At 35.5% G+C, this 20,373-nt stretch overlaps 1 protein-coding gene across 1 annotated transcript in view; it reads right to left on the minus strand.

Annotated features, from left to right (window-relative positions):
• Positions 1-20,373, minus strand: part of LOC127879289 (sorting nexin-27-like) — a 53,690-nt gene that overhangs the window by 31,614 nt on the left and 1,703 nt on the right. Inside the window, exons 2-5 of the mRNA XM_052426065.1 lie at positions 10,068-10,150; positions 9,179-9,327; positions 6,837-7,029; positions 757-827 (exon numbers count right to left, since the gene is read on the minus strand). Of these exons, the coding sequence (XP_052282025.1) occupies positions 757-827; positions 6,837-7,029; positions 9,179-9,327; positions 10,068-10,150 (496 nt within the window). The remainder of the gene's footprint in view (positions 1-756; positions 828-6,836; positions 7,030-9,178; positions 9,328-10,067; positions 10,151-20,373) is intronic.

The following is a 20,373-nucleotide window of genomic DNA, read 5'->3' on the forward strand; positions in this document are numbered from 1 at the left end:
ATTAAAACTGACGCGGATGAGTCCATTCTGTTTTGGTGGGTTTATAGTTCTTCTTAAATGCTCTGAGCTTTTATGAGTACATACGTACAGCTCAGAGGGTCAATAGCTGGGAGTTGGATTATTGCAACTAGGTGGGTTTAATACACGTCTTTTCCGCAAACAGCTGATAACAAACGCTATGATAAATAATGGAAAGTTAATACACGCGTCATCGAACCAGCAGTGTTTTAATTGGTCAATACTAGATTTCTTAATTAACCAAACTCCGCCTACTGGGTGGACTTGTGCTTCGATGATTGGAAACGGGCGTTAACGATTAGCGTGTACTAAATGAGATACTCCGCCCCGAGCCAATTATCGCTTAGTCTTAACAACTTTTGATCTCGTTGACGCAAGTCGGTATATTCCCCCGGGTCAAATGTGACGCATGACGTAATTTTCTCAAGAGTCAAAAAGGGGTCTTCTGTAATTTTCAAGCGTCAAAACCCGGGAGCTCGGGTCAAAGGAAAGCCCTGGTCATTCAAAAATAAAAAAAGGTTTTGTGGTGTATCATATTGATCTTTATTAAAATATATGAGGTTTACAGTTAATGTGATATTTCATGTTTGGGCAAGCGGCTTTACGTTCAGGGACAAGTAGATTTTCTAAGTACTTGCCCGGCAGGGCAAGTTGGTTTTTCGGTTAATGTTCAGCCCTGTACATTTGTTTCTTTACATTCACAATTTGTCCAAACTTTTAGTAGTAAATGAATGTTACCTGCTCTGCCTCGTTGGCTGCTAGGAATTCCTGCATGGTTTCACTTTCCCCTATCACTCTCACTGCACAGGCTGAAATATGGCAACGGTATGGTAGGTTAACAAAATCAATACCATTTAAATTTTACAATGAAACACTCAAAAAATATTTCAGAAACAAGATGCGTTTGTGAAACACAATGTCCCCCTAAATGAAGTTTGACCTTGAAGGATGACCTTGACCTTGACCCTTCACCACTCAAAATGTGCAGCTCAATGAGATACACATGCATTTCAAATATAAAATTGCCAGCTTCAATATTGCAGAAGTGACATTACATGAGCAATTTTGACCCATATATTTGACCTTTAAGGATGACCTTGACCTTTCACCACTCAAAATTTGCAGCTCCATGAGATACACATGCATGCCAAATATCAAGTTGCTATCTTTAATATTGCAAAAGTATTCATAAAATTAGCGATTTGGGCCACATATATTTGACCTCTGACCTTGAAGGATGACTTTGACTTTTCACCACTCAAATTGTGCAGCTCCATAAGATACACATGCATGCCAAATATCAAGTTGTTATCTTCAATATTTCAAAAGTATTCATAAAATAAGCGATTTGGGCCACATATATTTGACCTCTGACCTTGAAGGATGACCTTGACTTTGACCTTTCAGTGCCTGCCTTTCACCACTCAAAATGTGCAGCTCCATAAGATACACATGCATGCCAAATATCAAGTTGCTATATTCAATATAGCAAAAATTATTGCAAAATGTTAAAGTTGGCGCAAACCAACCAACCAACAGACCAACCAACCAACAGACCAACCAACCAACAGACCAACCAACAGACAGGGCAAAAACAATAAGTCCCCCACTACTATAGTGGGGGACATAAAAAACACCAGTCCCAATTGGGAACAAGAGAGCCAAGATGGCCCTAGTTCGCTCACCTGAGAGGAGTCGGTTCATTCAATCTTTACCAAACGTCAAACTTTACCTAAATATTGTCCAGACAAACATCCTGGTCAAGTTTCATCATTATTGAACCAAAACTCTGGCATATGGAGTGATTTTGTTTTTGTAAGATTTGACCTGGTGACTTATAATTTGAGTCTCAACTCTCATATCAAGGAAACAAATGTTCTGATAAAATTTCATGAAAATTGGGCCAAAAATGTGACTTCTAGAGTGTTCACATATTTTCACTATATACATATAGAGAAAAATGCCCCGCCCACTGGGGGCCATGTTTATCACCGATCTGGACCATTTTCAAACTCGTCCAAGATATCAATAAAACCAATGTGTTGACCAATTTTCATGATGATTGGGCAAAAATTGTGACTTCTAGAGTGTTTACAAGGTTTCTCTATAGCCTTATAAGGAAAACTGCCCCCCCCCCCCCGGCAGCCATATCATTCAACTGACCGGAACCATTTTCGAACTCAACTCTCATATCAAGGAAAAAAATGATCTGACCAAATTTCATGAAAATTGGGCCAAAAATGTGACTTCTAGAGTGTTCACATGTTTTCACTATATACATATAGAGAAAAATGCCCCGCCCACTGGCGGCCATGTTTATCACCGATCTGGACCATTTTCGAACTCAACTCTCATATCAAGGAAAACAATGATTCTGACCAACTTTCATGAAAATTGGGCCAAAATTGTAACTTCTAGAGTGTTTACAAGGTTTCTCTATAGCCAATTAAGGAAAATTGCCCCCCCCCCCCCCTGGCAGCAATGTTATTCAACTGACCTGAACCATTTTCGAACTCAACTCTCATATCAAGAACAAATGTTCTGACCAAATTTCATGAAAATTGGGCAAAAAATGTGACTTCTAAGGTGTTCACATGTTTTCACTATATACATATAGAGAAAAATGCCCCCCCCCCCCCACTGGCGGCTATGTTTTTTCACTGATCTGGACCATATTTCGTACTCGTCCGAGATATCAATAAAACCAATGTTTTGACCAACTTTCAAGATGATTGGGCAAAAATTGTGACTTCTAAGGTGTTTACAAGGTTTCTCTATAGCCAAATAAGGAAAACTGCCCGCCCACTGGCGGCCATGTTTTTCAACGGACCGAAACCACTTTTGATCTCAACCAACATATCATTAAGACAAACATTTTGACAAAGTTACATGAAGATTGGGCATGAAATGTGACTTCTACAGTGTTTACAAGTTTTTTCTTTTTTTTTGACCTAGTGACCTAGTTTTTGACCCGGCACGACCCAGTTTCGAACTCGACCGAGATTTCACTGGGACAAAGCTTCTGACCAAGTTTCATGAAGATCGGACAATAAATGTGGCCTATAGAGAGTTTACTAACAAATGTGGACGGACGACGGACGGACGACGAACAAAGACTGGTCACAAAAGCTCACCTGAGCAATCAGGTGAGCTAAAAAGCATTATGTATACTGGAGTCAACAAAATGGCAAGGTCAACAGTGTACATTTGCTGGAAATAAGATTAAATTAGGTGTCTTACAATTTAACTTATTATTCACTTACATTTTCTTTACATGTATCCACAATCTAATGACAGTTGAATAACCACACTTATTTAAGCTAATGTACTTATTTTCATGAAATTACAAAAACAAAAAAATCACTGCACAAGATGCTTTCTTAGTGGTGACAAATCAATATTGGGTCCAAGAGTCACTTAGCCATAGTTTGACCATCATGCATTATTTTTGGGCAAAACTAACACCTTAATTCTTATTTCAATACTGATTGACCTTTTTAAAAATACCTTTCTTGTTTAATATCTCAGAAAATTGTATATCTTTAAGTTAATAAGTCCAGAGCTTTCCTCATCATTAAGGGAATACTAACTATAAAGCAAGAATTTGGAATCTAAGCATCAAAATACTTTGAATTGGAAAAAAATATTATTGCTTAAACATTTTTTGTCTTTTTAATAATTTATACTTTTAAATAATTATAAAGCACATACTAATATAAAACTTAAATAAACAAGAGATGTGTTTGTCAGAAACACAACACCCCCTCTTGCGCCGCTTTAATTTTATTTATTTTTACCTTTGACCTTGAAGGATGACCTTGACCTTAATCTTCCACCACTCAAAATGTGCAGCTTCATGAGAACACCGCTTTGAAAAAAAATATTATTATTTATTTTTTTGGCCTTTGACCTTGAAGGATGACCTTGACCTTGAGCTTCCACCACACAAAATGTGCAGCTTCAAGAGAATGCCGCTTTGAAAAAAAAATATATTTACCTTTGACCTTGAAGTATTACCTTGACCTTGAACTTCTACCACTCTAAATGTGCAGCTTCGTGAGAAACACATGCATGCCAAATATCAAGTTGCTACCTTCAATATTGAAAAAGTTATGGCCAATGTTAAAGTTTTCGGACGGACAGAAGTCATATATTTGACATTTGACCTTGAAGGATGACCTTGACCTTCACCTTTCACCACTCAAAATGTTCAGCTCCATAAGATACACATGCATGCCAAATATCAAGTTGCTATCTTCAATAGTGAAAAAGTTATGTCTAATGTTAAAGTTTTGGGACGGACGGACAGACGCCATATATTAGACATTTGACCTTCACCTTCACCTTTCACCACTGAAAATGTGCAGCTCTGTGAGATGCACATGCATGCCAAATATCAAGTTGCTATATTCGATATTGAAAAAGTTATGGCCAATGTTAAAGTTTTTGGACAGACAGACGCCATATATTTGACATTTGACCTTGAAGGATGACCTTGACCTTCACCTTTCACCACTCAAAATGTTCAGCTCCATGAGATACACATGCATGCCAAATATCAAGTTGCTATCTTCAATAGTGAAAAAGTTATGGCAAATGTTAAAGTTTTTGGACGGACAGACAGACGCCATATATTAGACATTTGACCTTGAAGGATGACCTTGACCTTCACCTTTCACCACTCAAAATGTGCAGCTCCATGAGATGCACATGTATGCCAAATATCAAGTTGCTATCTTCAATATTGAAAAAGTTATGGCCATTAAAGTTTTCGGACGGACGGACGGACGGACAGACTGACATACACACGTACTGACATACTGACACATTGACAGACAGTTCAACTGCTATATGCCACCCTACCGGGGGCATAAAAATTAGCATAAAGATATCAGTTAATAGTCAGGATATTACAACATCAAAATCTTTCTGTAATTTTCAGCTCTATTAAGGGCTCCAAAAATCTGAGAGTTAAACAATCAAAGGGAATTTTTATTCAGCATAGGGGAAAAGATACTTTTGGTCATTGGGAATATCACCTGGTATCAGTTATAAAAATAAGCCAAGAACTGATATCCCCAAGAGAGCTATTTCAATGAAAATATCTTGTCCCTAACCGCTTTCAGACTTACAGTGCCCCAGATAATTATTTTGGAAATAGGGTTTTCACCCATTGATTTTGAAAAATCGGGTGATTCCATTCTTCAAAATGAGTAATAAAAATGCATACCTAAAAATAATAATTGCTGATTTACTTCAGTCTGTTGACGCTGCACACTTGTATTGATTAAATAGAACTGTTAACTATCATCATAAATTTTAATAAACTTATATATCTTTAATCCTTGAAACTGTCCATGATATAAACTTAAAAAAATGTCGATAATTTCTAACCAAGGACATGCCTTTTTATACTTTTGAGAGGTTTGTTCAGTCACAGACTTTCCATCATGTTTTTGGATGTCAACTCAACTGCTGTATACACAGTTTCTAACAAAATCAATAACACGAATGATTCAGCACTTATTGGCTCTTGCTTTCTTGATTCGAAAAAGGTTGTGATCGGCTGATATTTTGGCGCAACAATCTCGGACGTCTTTCGACCTCTCTTAGCAATTTTTATTTCGCATCGTAATAGAAACTAAAAGTACAGACGCTTTACAAATACATGCACAATGAGCGACGAATTAAGTCAGATTGAAAACGCACGTTTGTCGTCGTAAATATTTGGTCAGACGCTTAATTTAACTATGAAATCCAGTCCGCATAGCGTTTAAATAACTATGACCGTTTGCTGAGCTTGCTGACTGTAAGCGTCACGGCGTTACGATAATAATTCCAAAGAGAAAATACCTAAAATGAGCAAAGCATTTTTTATCGAAGATTTTGTATCGTACGCATCAAGTTTTACGAATTTGCGTAAAAGTCAAATTGGTTGCGTTTTCAATACGCATGATATTGTATTTCTTTGCATTTTTAAACATTTTAATAGGGTGAAAGACGCAGATACGCAGCTTATCTGGGGCACTTGACTTAATAAAGATTCCACTTTATAATTAATAAAGGGTGGCAAAGTCTCATTTTGGCTTTCTTGTCTGTTTAAAAACTTTATTGATAAACCTTTTTGTGAATCAATATTATAGCAAACACTGTTAATTTTTCACTTGTCTGATATGCTTTGGAACATCATGGACTTAACCAACATTTGATTTCGCAATCTCTGAATATATCAAAGTTAAAAACTATTTGTGAAACAATCAGGCCTTGTATTCACTAACCAATATTTAGCTTTTAGTCTAATAATACAAAATATTCTTAGAACTGTAATTAGCTAATGATTCTTTATTGCTGGGTCTAACTTGACATGTAAAATCTCAAATACATTATTTTTTTCATATAGAACACTGTGCATCTATTCAAACTTTGGAGAAAGATTTCTTGGGTCTAAGTCTATTCCTTATACTTCTGTCATTAAAAGACTGAGTTGTTGTATACAGGCCCTGGGCATAAGAAGGGAGGATATTAACCCTTTCCGACTTAGAAGCAAAGTGAAAATGGCTATATGCAAACAGCATAAAAACAGACCAGCCTTCAAGTAACTTGCAGTCTGTTCAGGTTTTATGCTGTTTGCTGCTCATCAGTATCTAAGGTTTGGAGATGAAGCCTTAAAAGCTTGAATCTATTAGAAAGGTCTAAAATTAAAAATAACTTTCTTAGGGACTACAAATGCGTAAAAATATGTATCTAAGTTGTAAAGGGTTAACAGTAAGGAGAAGACATCAACACTTAGTGTAATAGTCCAATATTGTTAGGATTACTTTTTTCCAGGTACTGCTCTAATCCCCGTCTTCTCGAGTCCAGCTGTTGTTCTGTCAATGCAAATAGTTTTTTTCCTGGCATTTTTGGAAAATTAAAGTCTGGGAATTCGCGTTTTAACCGAGAATGCAGGGAATCAAATTCGCTGTATCGTCTAGAACATAAGTGGCGTCCGGCCATGTATATGTTGAACACCTAGAATGGAAAAAAACCTATATGACTTTAAGTTTAATTATCAAATGAATAATCAGGCTTTGAACAGCATGCATATTATATTGCAGAAGTCCTGAATTGTGTGTATAATTTTGTCAGAGCAACACATTATAACAACCTAATCTACACAAGATGAAAAATCATTTCAAGCCAGTGTCAGATTCATTGCTGAGAGAGGATTTGTTATAATTTCATTCACTGCAAGTAATTAAATTACCCACACACTGAAATGGCTAGTATTGACATCATGCACAAACAACGATCAGTAATATCTAATATCTCTTATAATATCCTTCTGCAAGATGTTGCAAAAACAGATAATTTGGAACTGTTTATTTCATTAAGTTTATGTTGGAAAAGGTAACTTTTTTCAGTGGACACTAGGTTTTTATCTTCTTAAACAATTAAAATGAGATGCACTCTGGGAAAACCAGTGGATTCATGTGCGTGAAGTGACATCCTTCATTAGCCTGTGCAGTCTTTCATAGATGCATTAAGCATATTTACCCACAGCAAGCTTAAACAAGAGCACCGCCTTGCGGGTGCAGACCGCTCATCTATTTTCTTTTTAAAGGTGAAAGGACTCTCATTTTCAATCACAAAGCAGGGAGGGGTGGAGTGAAGAGGGGTGTATAGTGTGAAGGTGTGGACATTTATTACATTATCTTCCAAAAATGCGGGGAAAAAAATGCAAAAAAAATTCGGGGGTGGGGGGTGGGATTCTTGGGTGCGATGGTTGGACAGTATTTCGAAAATAAAATAATAAAAATAAATATTTGTGTTTTTTAACTGTTTCAAAAAAAATAATTGGGGGGTGGGGGGGGGTGGGGGGGGGTAAAGTGTGAGGGTGTGGTGGTCATTTGTGAGATGATCTTAAAAAAAAAAAAATTAGGGGGGGAGGATTCGGGGGGGGGGGGGGGGAAGGATTCGGGGGGGGGGGGGGGGGGGAGGGCACGGGGGATGTCTATTGTGATATGTCAGGTAAGAGTAGTTTTGTCAAAGTATCAATCAAATCTAATCATAAATAAAGAAGTTATGGCAATTTTAGCAAAATTTAATAATTTGACCTTGAGAGTCAAGGTCATTCAAAAGTCAAGGTAAAATTCAACATGCCAGGTACAGTAACCTCGTGATAGCATGAAAGTATTTGAAGTTTGAAAGCAATAGCCTTGATACTTTAGAAGTAAAGTGGATCGAAACACAAAATTTAACCATATATTCAAAGTTACTAAGTCAAAAAAGGGTCATAATTCCGTAAAAATGACGACCAGAGTTATGCAACTTGTCCTTTTACTGTACCCTTATGATAGTTTGCGAGTGTTCCAAGTATGAAAGCAATATCTATGATACTTTAGGGATAAAGTGGACCAAAACACAAAACAAATTTTCTATTTTCTAAGTATAAAGGGCCCATAATTCCGTCCAAATGCCAGTCAGAGTTACATAACTTTGCCTGCACAGTCTCCTTATGATAGTTAATAAGTGTTGCAAGTATGAAAGCAATAGCTTTGATACTGTAGGAATAAAGTGGACCTAAACACAAAACTTAACCAAATTTTCAATTTTCTAAGTATAAAAAGGGCACATAATTCTGTCAATATGCCAGTCAGAGTTACATAACTTTGCCTGCACAGTCCCCTTATGATAGTAAGTAAGTGTTGCAAGTATGAAAGCAATAGCTTTGATACTTAAGGAATAAAATGGACCTTAACACAAAACTTAACCAAAATTTTCAATTTTCTAAGTATAAAAAGGGCACATAATTCTGTCAAAATGCACGCCAGAGTTATCTTACTTTGCCTGCCCAGTCCCCTCATGATAGTAAGTAAGTGTACCAAGTTTGAATGCAATAGCATTGATACTTTCTGAGAAAAGTGGACCTAAACGCAAAACTTAACCTGACGCCGACGCCAACGCCGACGCCAACACCAAGGTGATGACAATAGCTCATATTATTTAAAAAAAATAAAATAGATGAGCTAAAAATAAACAGTTTAAGACATGCAATCTGGCTACTTTTAGCTTGGTTGCCAATTATGTGAAACCTGTTGTATGATAATGAAACACTACTCTTTCCGGTTAACACACATTACATCATTAAATTCATGACCATCAATGCCCACCAACTCACCACATATTTATCATTATTTTGTGCCACAGTCTGGTAGTCTGGTATTGATATTGGCAGGGACCGCCTCTCAGAGTAGTCAATATAAGACGGTCCCGAAGAGTCGTCACTCGGCTCTAAGCGGTCGGCAACCTGCTCCGGTACTGTTATGACTGGAATACAAAAATAAAGAACAGGAATACAATACCAGGGCACAAGATGACATGCATCAAGGTCCAATAAAGGTTTACTTTTTTTAACAAATAAAGATTTCAAATCATGCATAAAATTACGCATAAGGGATAATTAAAATAAGTGTTTAATGTTAAACATGCAAAACACTGGTCAATTTTGGCATTGCTTTTACAATGCACTCTTGTCTAACAAGTACACAGATGCAGATTTTAAATAACTTGACACTTAACAATAACATAGGCAATATTTGTTGGTTTCTGTAGATTCTGATAATCAGTTTTAATTCGCAAAAGATTAATACCCAAAACTTTTTACTGTTACTTAATTTAGACCTATTTATTTTAGCATGATTGCATTGAAAGCCTAAAGCTTATGTGAGCCGCTCTTGAGTCCGTTTCCTGGGACTAGAACCAGTACTAACTTCTTAGTGTCTATATTGGAGAACTAAAGAACGCTCCCACAGTGGGGATTGAATCACTATTACTATTATTTAGATTTTTACCAGATTAAACTAGTGAATTTTGCTTCAATAATGACTTCATGATGTCAAAAAACAATGTTATTTTACTGTAATATAGTGAAAATTGTTGATGATTTTCATTGTTATCTTTCACTGTTTCAACCACTTAATTATTGCTTGTAAATCAGTTATATTTCCATATAAACCACAGAAAAGCATTTAATCAATAACTGAAATACAAATCACAGGCACTGGTACCTGTTAGTGTAAGCGTGTCACCACCAGACTTGATAAGATCCACAACCTGTTTGTGGGTAGCACCTTCAACTGACACATTGTTCCTGAAATATGCCAATAGAGGGTTAATAACTTAATAACATGTTGCTAGATTTTTATTTACAAGCATTTTGTATATTAGTGTCCATTTTTAATTTGGTAAATATTTAAAATGAATGTCATTAAAATAACACTAATGCAGTGATAACAGTTTCAGTTCGCCCAATTTACAGCTTGTACATAAAATCGCACTTTCACATCGATTTCATGGACCTGACTGACAATTTTCCTGTTGGTGCAATATATATTTACATGGTCTAACAGTGTGGCAGTCATTTTTTTCATTTCAAAACAAAGCAGTTTTTACTGTCAGTTATATATTTGAATAGAGTGGTGCCTAAAAAATGGAAGGCATCGTCCTCTGGTATTCTGCATTAGCTTAATCCCTAACACATTAACTGAACTTGCATGAATAACAATGCAGTCATAGGGGAGTGACTGTGTAACCATATCATACTTTTACCATTCCATACTTTAGAATATGTCAGTCGAGTCCTCTCCATCCTTTAATAAGATGAGACTGGTTTCTATGCACGATTGATCATTTCTATTTTTAAACTAAATTTGATTGGCTAATAACTTGTGTAGTTATCTGCAAGTTGTGTAATTATATGTAGTTCATACTGACCACTAAGTTCTGAGCGGGAAGACCGGTCTGTCAGACATCTTTGTCTTTATAGTTTAAGCATATTTATTTATTTTTGCAAACACAGTGTACATGTTCATCAGTCATGCACAATACAATCAGTATAAGAAAAGGATTGAAACGAAAGAAATAATTCTAATATTGTTTCTCTCCTTGCAGTTATATTTACGCAATAAATGGGTCTTTATAAAAGTCTTAATATTTGTCTTCTTTCACCAAATGATATGTTCAAGTACTTGTCTCGTTGCTCGGATCTTTTGTCACAGTTTGCCCATATTTCTTCATCTAGGTTTACTTAAATTTTCTTTTTCCTTGACCTAAATTTGTAATGTTGAGACTTCGGTAGAGTTGCTATTTTTACAGCCAGTCAGTCTGTCTGTCTGTCTGTCTGTCTCACAGTCTCTCTGTTATTTTAACATTTTATCACTATTGTTTGTTTGCACTGTATCACGTTATTAACTTACAGTTCTCGCAAATGAAAGATCTAGACTTGAGCCAGTGCATGTTAAGTGCAAATGTAATTTGTTTGATGTATTCCTGTATGTTGAAATTTTATACTGCATTGCTGTTTCGTTTACATTCACAAAAATGCATTCTTACTTGAAACTGCTTTTTCCATTTTTTTCGGCTATGTTAATGTTAATATGGCCAGTAGCTTGAACTAGCATTCATTTTATATCTAGTCATGTATTACTTTGATACTTACTTCAGCACTTCAAGATATTGTAATATAGTATGAAATTAATTAAACTGAAAAGTGTTAAGAGCCTTAATCATCCTCCCTTGAACACTGTGGAACGACCGCATCAATCCTATATTCAATTTTGCATAATTCTCGCATTTGTTACATAAGCTAAATTTATGATCAAAGATATTACAAGCATTTCTAAGATTTAACCTGGAGTACTTTTTAACCCTTGTTACCCAGATAAGAACTCGGCCATGAAAAACTCAAGATTAACATTCTGACCATGTTTTGTCAAGATTTAGTCATAATTATGGCAGTTAAAGAGGTAACAAGGTTTTTTAAGGTTTATCAGGTGACCTAGTTTTGACTCACATGACCAAGATTATTACATACATCACCCAGATCAATACTCAGGCTAAACAAGATGTGTTTGTGAAACACTATGTCCCCCTATATGATGTTTGACATTGTAGGATGACCTTGACCTTTCACCTCTCAAAATGTGCAGCTCCATGAGAAACACATGCATGCCAAATATCAAGTTGCTATCTTCAATATTGCAAAAGTATTCATAAAATAAGCGATTTGGGCCACATATATTTGACCTCTGACCTTGAAGGATGACCTTGACCTTGACCTTTCACCACTCAAAATGTGCAGCTCCATGAGATGCACATGCATGCCAAATATCAAGTTGCTATCTTCAATATTGCAAAAGTATTTATAAAATGAGCGATTTTGGCCACATATAATTGACCTCTGACCTTGAAGGATGACCTTGACCTTGACCTTTCACCACTCAAAATGTGCAGCTCCATGAGATACACATGCATGCCAAATATCAAGTTGCTATCTTCAATATTGCAAAAGTATTCATAAAATGAGCGATTTTGGACATACATGTCCTGTAAAATCTTGTAAGGTCTGGCCTATTGGTCCAATAACCAGTCTCATTGTGCAGTAAAAAATTGAGAAGAAATTTGTTGGTTTGTATAGTTTGGTTTTTACTGTAGAGCAATCAAAATGGTTTTTCTTGAGTTGGTATGCAAATACAGTTGAACCTGAGGGCGCGGCCACATGAGCTAAGCGGCCAACCTGCCGTGTTAAAGTTGTGCGGCTTCTTGAAAGCGGACGTTCGTCGAGAGACATAGCGTCCGAGTTTGGTGTCGGTAGGACCCAAATTCAAAATGTGGCGAAACGTAAGAGGGACATTATGGAAGAATATGAATGTGGGAACCCAGACCCTAAGCGTTTTAAAGTCTGTGTGTCCTACGGTGAAATTGATGATTTGTGTTATAGATGGTTTCTTGATGCAACATCCAGACAAATCAATGTCAGTGGGCCACTTATTAAGGAAAAGGCCATGAAATTCGCAAGCGATCTTGGACTTACTGAGTTTAAAGGGTCTGGTGGCTGGTTGGACTCTTTTTTAAAGAGACACAACATTGTAATCAAAAAGCAAAGTGGTGAACATGCCTCAGTGAACGTTGACATCGTGACAAACTGGAAAAGCCAAATCAAGAGTGTTTGCGAAGGATATGCCCAGAGTGATATCTTTAATATGGAAGAGACCGGGTTGTTTTTTCGTGAGAAGAAGAGCAGTGTGTCAGTGTGAGTAGACCAGTGTCTTTGGATGATGCTTCTGAGTACATTCACAAACTGAAGGAGTTTGCGTTGCAAAATGGAAGTGAGGGCATGCTTAAGATTGCTATGGACAATGGAGAGTTTTTAGTGGACATGCGTGTTACAAAAACAACCAAACAAACTTCTATAAAAGATTTCTTTGCGAAGAAAATGTTCTGAAAAAAAATGTTAGGAACTTGGACAGAGAAGAAAAGCTTGTCATAACAACTTTTAAAATTCACTTTATCCCTTTTTTAACACTGAATATAACTTTTTTGTTTAAGTGCATATGTGCAGTACAAAGTATAAAGGATATACATTTGTCATAATTGTGCTATACATTAAATGTGTTTCTTTATATTGCAGTACATGCATATACATTTGTCGTAAATGTGCTATACATGTATATTAAATTAGCTGACCGTCCAGGTTTTTTTTCCTTCTTTGGGACCCGCCGAAAATCGGCCCTTTCCCCTCGGATTTTTTTTCCCCTCAGCTGGTAAATTTTCCCCTAGATTTCATTTTCCCCTCCAAGAAAAAAAAAATTGTTTTTTTGTTGTTTTTTTTTACCTTTTTATATATAAGTTAACCTGATCCACTGTAGAAACTAGAAAAATATTGCATAATTAAATTATCTGTTGCCTTGAATTTGTTTTAAAAACAGTAAAAATATGTTAAATTGATTAGTTTAGACTTTCCTTATTTTCCCCAAAATCCGGCTTTTCGCAGATTTTTTTTCCCCCAAAATTCAACGTTTCGCGCGATTTTTTTCCCCTCAAAAAAGGCCAGGCCCTTTCCCCAAAATCAGATAAAAAACCCTGCCGTCAATTTTCTTAAATTGTGCTAAGCAGCCAACCTGTCGTATGCAGCCAGTTTGGGTATGTCCCTTCACTGGCTGCTTACCACAGGTTTGACTGTACTACCCAATCTTAAAATCAACTTAAAAGCACAAAACCGTTTTAGATTTCAGGCCAGTCAAAAAAGTCTTCTTCAGATTTTGCATTAAAGCCTCAATAATATGTAAACAATGTGAATTGTTTTAACCACACCAGTTGTGTAATAACATATCTTGGTAATTGTTCAAGTCTGTAATTGACAGACGAACTCATTAAAACAATACAGCTGTTACTTACAGCTGTTTCTTACATTGAATAAAACACGATGATTTAACAATGGTTACAATGGCTCATATTTGGTAAGTAGTTTCAATCATTAATCTCTCACCGTTATAATCCAAAGGGTTGCTAAGAGTTGCAATGCGCAGACTCTTGTCCTAAGGTGCACAATTTGATCACCACCTATTTGGCTAAGGAATACTGATACTGGAAAAACTTATTAATGTTTACCTGTCTTAAGCACAAACTCATGCAAATGGTACCATTAAAGCAAGAATAATTGCTTTTTTTACTTTGTTATTCTTTTGTACACTCTATCCACCATATTGGAAAACTGTGGTAATGTCGCTGACTATCAGCAAGGTCGCATTACACCAATCTTTTGCACATCATGATATTTGATATAACATTAGTCTATGACGATATCGAACTGATGTTGAATATTTACACTGTTCCAACAGAATCTCTGCACAGAACTGCAATTTTGTTTATGAAGGGGTACATATGGAGCCTTTGATAATTTTTGCTATGCAGGGTTCCCGCTGTCGATCGCCATTGGCGCCAATGGCGACAAAATAAATATTCTGGCGACTAATTTTCGCAAATGGCGATTTTTCGAAAATCTGCATTTTGTCTGCTTAAATTTTTTTCAAATGACATATAGGACGCGCTGTTTACCAGCCGCTTTACGGTAGTCGTTATGCAATCGATTTCCGTGATGTTAGCGACACTGCTGAAATCAATGGAGCATGCGACTGTCGCAAAGTGGCATGCAATGGTGATAATTGAGATTATTTGGGGTGTTGTTACAAACTGTTATCTTAATTGATCGGCAGTTTTATTGCTTCAGAGATAAGACAACATTGAAATATACCGACTTTGCGCTTAAATGTGAAGTGTTTGTCACAGTGTTCGAAGCCGATTCAAGACCATTACATTGACAACCATGACAATCAAAAAGGTAAGTATAGATTGTTTTTAGAACAATTGGTGTAATTATAGAAAACAATTCAACATTTTACATGTATTGATTCTATTTAAACGGTGACATATTTTTATTTTACTCTTCAAAATGGCAAGTTCAGAGTGTATAACGACTTTTAGAAAGTGAACATTAGATTCTGATAATTATGAGACTCGTTCGAAAAATGCAAACGTTTCCCTGGTAACATTCACCAGCTAGCATACAAAAACCAAACAAAAACAGTTGTTAATCAGAATTTCATTTCCTTCAATATGATTTCCAACACACAATCTATGCTGTGTGTACTCTTTGTATCCTCAAAACTAATCAATCCATTCACTACCGGATGTACTGATTTAAAAAAGGTAAACATCGTTAAGCACATAAAAATCAATTTGGCATTTGATATACACAAATGCTTATTTTATTTGACTGTTGTGCTATGGGCTCTATGTAGTGGGCAGGGATCATATTTTTTTCGGTTTTGTCGGTCCTTGACCGATTGGGGTCATGAAAGACCTATTGAAAATCCCAAACAGTCGGTCCGATTCTGTTTGCTATTAAAATTCCCATGTCATGAAATCGATTACGCAGTGTACATGCTAACACACCCTAATGACATTCTTATCTCGATTAGGTGTGCTAAACCATTCGCTAGTGGGTCATATGCTAGCACACATTTAGATTATTTATATTCTACACATTAATTGATAATTATTATTATATTAATATTATATTTCCCTTTTTGTATTTTCAGATTACCAGAAAGCTGCTGAAGCACCCAAGCTGTGGCAACATATACAGGCTTCTAAGAAAGTGTCAATCAACAAGACTTACAACTGATTGAATGTGCCTTTATTTAATGAACAATGTTAAATGTATTGTTATTATAAATAATACTGTTATTAAATCAATTCCTTTAACATACTGTTAAATGCTCGGTTTTTGTTTGTATTAAAATAACATGATCTTCATTGTCCAAATGTAGCCCGATTGTGGCGACAACTTTTAAGTATGGTGGCTCTGGGAGACCATTAATTTGACTAATTTTTTAAGTGGTAAAAATATTAAAATTGCGAAAATGAGTGGCAAAAGTTTAACCATCAAGAGCACTGGGACTATCTAAAGAATGCTCCCACAGTGTGGATGGAACCTATGCCCTCCTGATCGCTAGGGGGACACCATATACATTTGTTAACTATGCCACTGCGACCTCTATTGTTGCTTTTGTAGTATTTTCCAAACCATGATGTTGTTCCGGAGTTTGATATTTGTATCCCTTGCATATAATTTTACTGTATTTTTCAGAGTTCCCAGGGATCTCTATCTATCTCTTATTTGGTTAATGTTGTCCAAGTAACTGACTTACATGCTGAATAGTCCATATAAACGTACTCCCAGGGCCTTTGATGATTTTTGCTTTGGCAGCTCAGGGAGTCCATATGCACCCCTTAATAAACTCAAGAGCAAATCTGCGCACAGATTTTGTGCGCATCACTAAACAGACGCTGTTCGTTACCAATTAAGGAGAGCCATAGATAAAATTCATAAACACATTAGGTTTACCTGAATGGCAGCCTACGGACGTTATCAATTGCATGCAACCTAAAAATCACAGTGATATTTCAACACACTATCTTTGCTGTCGCTTTCATTTTGAAATTTCGAACAGTGTAAATATTCGACGACTCAAAACATCGTTATCGACTTAACGGGTACATCAATTATCACAATGTGGAAAATATTGGTGTAATGCGACCTAACTGATAGCGACACGTTTTGTCGGCAACATTACAACAGTTCCCAATATGGTCGATAGAGTGCACAAAAGAATAACAAATTAAATAAAAAGCAATTATTTCTTGGATTCATGGTACCATTTGCATAAGTTTGTGCTTTAGAGCACAGGGACATTTAATAAAAGTTCTCTACATACTACAAATATATATATACAAGGGATACAACTGTAAAATTTCCAGCACAACACCATGATCTGAACAAAAGCAAAATAATTGCTTCCAACAGCAATAGTTGCACCAAATAAACAATATAACAATAGCCAAGACATTTATCTTTCAGAATATAACTATCTTTATAGCAGTCAATGCGTAAATAGTTTTCATTGAAACGGAAGTTTCATGAAAAGCTGTAAAATTTTCGAACTTGGACAAAAGTGTGCACACACATTGACATATTTTGTTCCATAATTTAATAATACTGAGCAGTTAAGCAAATTTTACCGTGTTTTATAATCCAAATATAATTTATAAATCAAAGTAGACAACTTTTATGATGGCATGTAACTGCATATGTGTAAAAACACCGTAAATCTTAAATTGTTTACATTATCTAGAATCTTCAAGCATGTGTACATGCAAGTCAGGGCTTTTTTTCCTTCTTTGGGACCCGCCGAAAATCGGCCCTTTCCCCTCAGTTTTTTTTTTCCCCTCAGCAGGTAAATTTTCCCCCAGACTTCTTTTTTTTCCCTTAAAAAAAAAAAAAAAAAAAAAAAAAAAATTTTAACTTTAAATACATAAGTTAACCTGATCCAGTGTAGAAAATATAACATATTGCATAATTAAATTATCTGTTGCCTTGATTTTGTTTTAAAAACAGCAAAATATAATGAATTGATTATTTAAGACTTTCCTTATTTTCCCCAAAATTTGCGTGTCGCGTGATTTTTTCTTTCAAAATCCGGCATTTTGCGCGATTTTTTTCCCCTCAAAAAAGGCCAGGCCCTTTCCCCTAAATCAGATAAAAAACCCTGCAAGTTGTTAAGTAATGTAACACGCAACGTGATTGGTTAGCTGTTTCATGCAGTGGAGAATTAACCAATCAAATTGTATGTTAGAAATACATGAAGTGTTATATCTAAAATGAAAGTAGACTATTGTTATTGTGACATTGAAGTGTTTTTATACGAATTTCGAGCAAAATATCACAATTAATTGTAATTATGTTATATAAAACTATAAACAGAAATTAGCAAATGAATATGTACGTTCAAAAGGGGTTAGTTTTAAAGGAATATGGAAATTACAACTAGAATTATCAGTTTTCAGTTGTGCACACTTGTGTAGCAGTTAGGATTTTTGAGCTTTTTTGCATGAAAGGTATCGTTTTAATTTAATGAATGATCGTAGTTTATTGCCAAGTTTATTATTTTCTGAAAGATAGATGTCTCTGCTGTTGGTATATCGTTTATTTTGTGTAATTAATGCTTTTGGAAGAGATTTTTTGGCTTTTGTTCAGACCATGGTGTTGTGCAGGAAATTTGACAGTTGTATCTCTTGTACCCTGTATACTGTTATATAGTATGTAGGTTTTTTTCTTAAAGATCCCTTAGCTGAAATAATTCGCGTTCAGAATAAGAGTCTGCCAAAGCAAAAATCATCAAAAGACTCTAAGGTGGCAATTTATATTGACTAAAAGATCCCTGTGCTTTAGAGAGGTAAACGTTGATAAGTTTTTGCAGTATCAGTGTTCCAAAGCCTTTGCAGTGGTGATGAAATTTTGCACCTTTGGACAAAGACGGCGCATTGCAACTCTCAGCAACCTTTTGGGTTATAAAGCTGAGAGTTGATTTATTGCAACTAGCATGCTGAAATGCCAAACAGGAAAACAACTGTTTGACTAGTCCAAATAATTAGACGTAAGCTACCCCGCTTACGTCTAAACGGCTACCGTCGTTTTCCTATAGCAAATTGAGTTCAACTAAAACTTCAGTTTTTCTCGTTAAATCTTTGCTAATGCATAAAATTATCATTAATTAGACATATATGTGAGCGATTACCTCTTAAATGTGTAAAAATTGTGCTTTTAATCACTTATGTACATTTTTAAAAATAAACATACACAACACACTTCGTGTGTTTGTCGTTTATAGAATTACATTGAATTATCTTGAACGAAATTATTTTTTGAATAGGTTACACATAACCAATTGTTGTTGTACAACAAACCACATCACTTTTTAGCTTTCTGTTCTCTTTAATTAAATGGAACCTATATGTGTGTGTTAAAACTACCAGTTGTATCACGGAGTGTATATTGTTAGGAGATGAATCGAGCATTTGACCCTTACTGTAGTAAATTCAATCTTATGCAAAAACTATTCATCCGATTTTATTGGTTTATACGTTATCTTGTTGCTTATTAATTCCTCTTTCAAAAATATACGTTTTAGTATATTCACGTTGTTATTAATGGATTTATAGCGAGATAAACACAAGATATAAACATTTTATGTTTTACCACCGCGCGTTTTACCGTATTGTGCCTATCGATTTTTTACAATTAGCGTACAGCGAAGCGCCGAGGTTATACATTTTGATGTACCCACTCACGTCTTTTGTTGAATTATAGTTTCATTTCTCGGCCGATTTTGACAAATTATATATCATAAGAAAGCTTACGTTACGTAGTAAACAGATATATAAATATATATTAAGTTTTTCTTCTGATTTCGACAGCCCGGCGAGTTATAACTTTAACTTTTTCAAATATCATACCGTTTTGGAGTTTTAGAATCTAGATTTACGGTTGACATGTTCGTACTTAATACCAATTTGTAGCGTTTATATTTGGAGTTCAGTTTTAAAAATTACATCTTGCTTAGGAGAATAGAATTCTGTATACGATAGAAAAAAATTGTTTAAAAACGAAAGTAATTAAGGAATGAAGGCGGAAGAAAGTAGCGCGCGTTCCTAACGCACTGAACTGATGCTACGGTCTCGGCGATTATGCTTTTGTTTAGAAACCGGCCATTGAATTTCCTTTGCCATGATTATTATATTTTTTATGATATATTGTAGTATTTTGTTCACGAAACATATCAATAAAGCTTATTATAAATAAATCTTAATAAATTAACTATTTCAGCTCTTGTTTATAACACAGAAATGGTGTTAAATTTATGATGAAACAGCGTATATAGCGGACCCTCTCGATTTTATTCGGCTTTGCATGCATACTTGAAATAAAATGGGTGTCAAAAACATTCATCGTTTGCTGTTAATTATCAACGAGGGAATTATGTATAATTATATGAAATGTTATTTACCTTAAATTATCAATTTATTAAAGATTCTTGAAAATTACGGTCGGTGTTACGCGGGTCATTTCGTATTTTGACATTAGGGCATCATGTTCAACTATTCAAAATCAGATTTTTTTTCACTGGGACGATG

This window comes from Dreissena polymorpha, chromosome 4 (genome assembly GCF_020536995.1).
Source record: "Dreissena polymorpha isolate Duluth1 chromosome 4, UMN_Dpol_1.0, whole genome shotgun sequence".
Taxonomy (NCBI): domain Eukaryota; kingdom Metazoa; phylum Mollusca; class Bivalvia; order Myida; family Dreissenidae; genus Dreissena; species Dreissena polymorpha.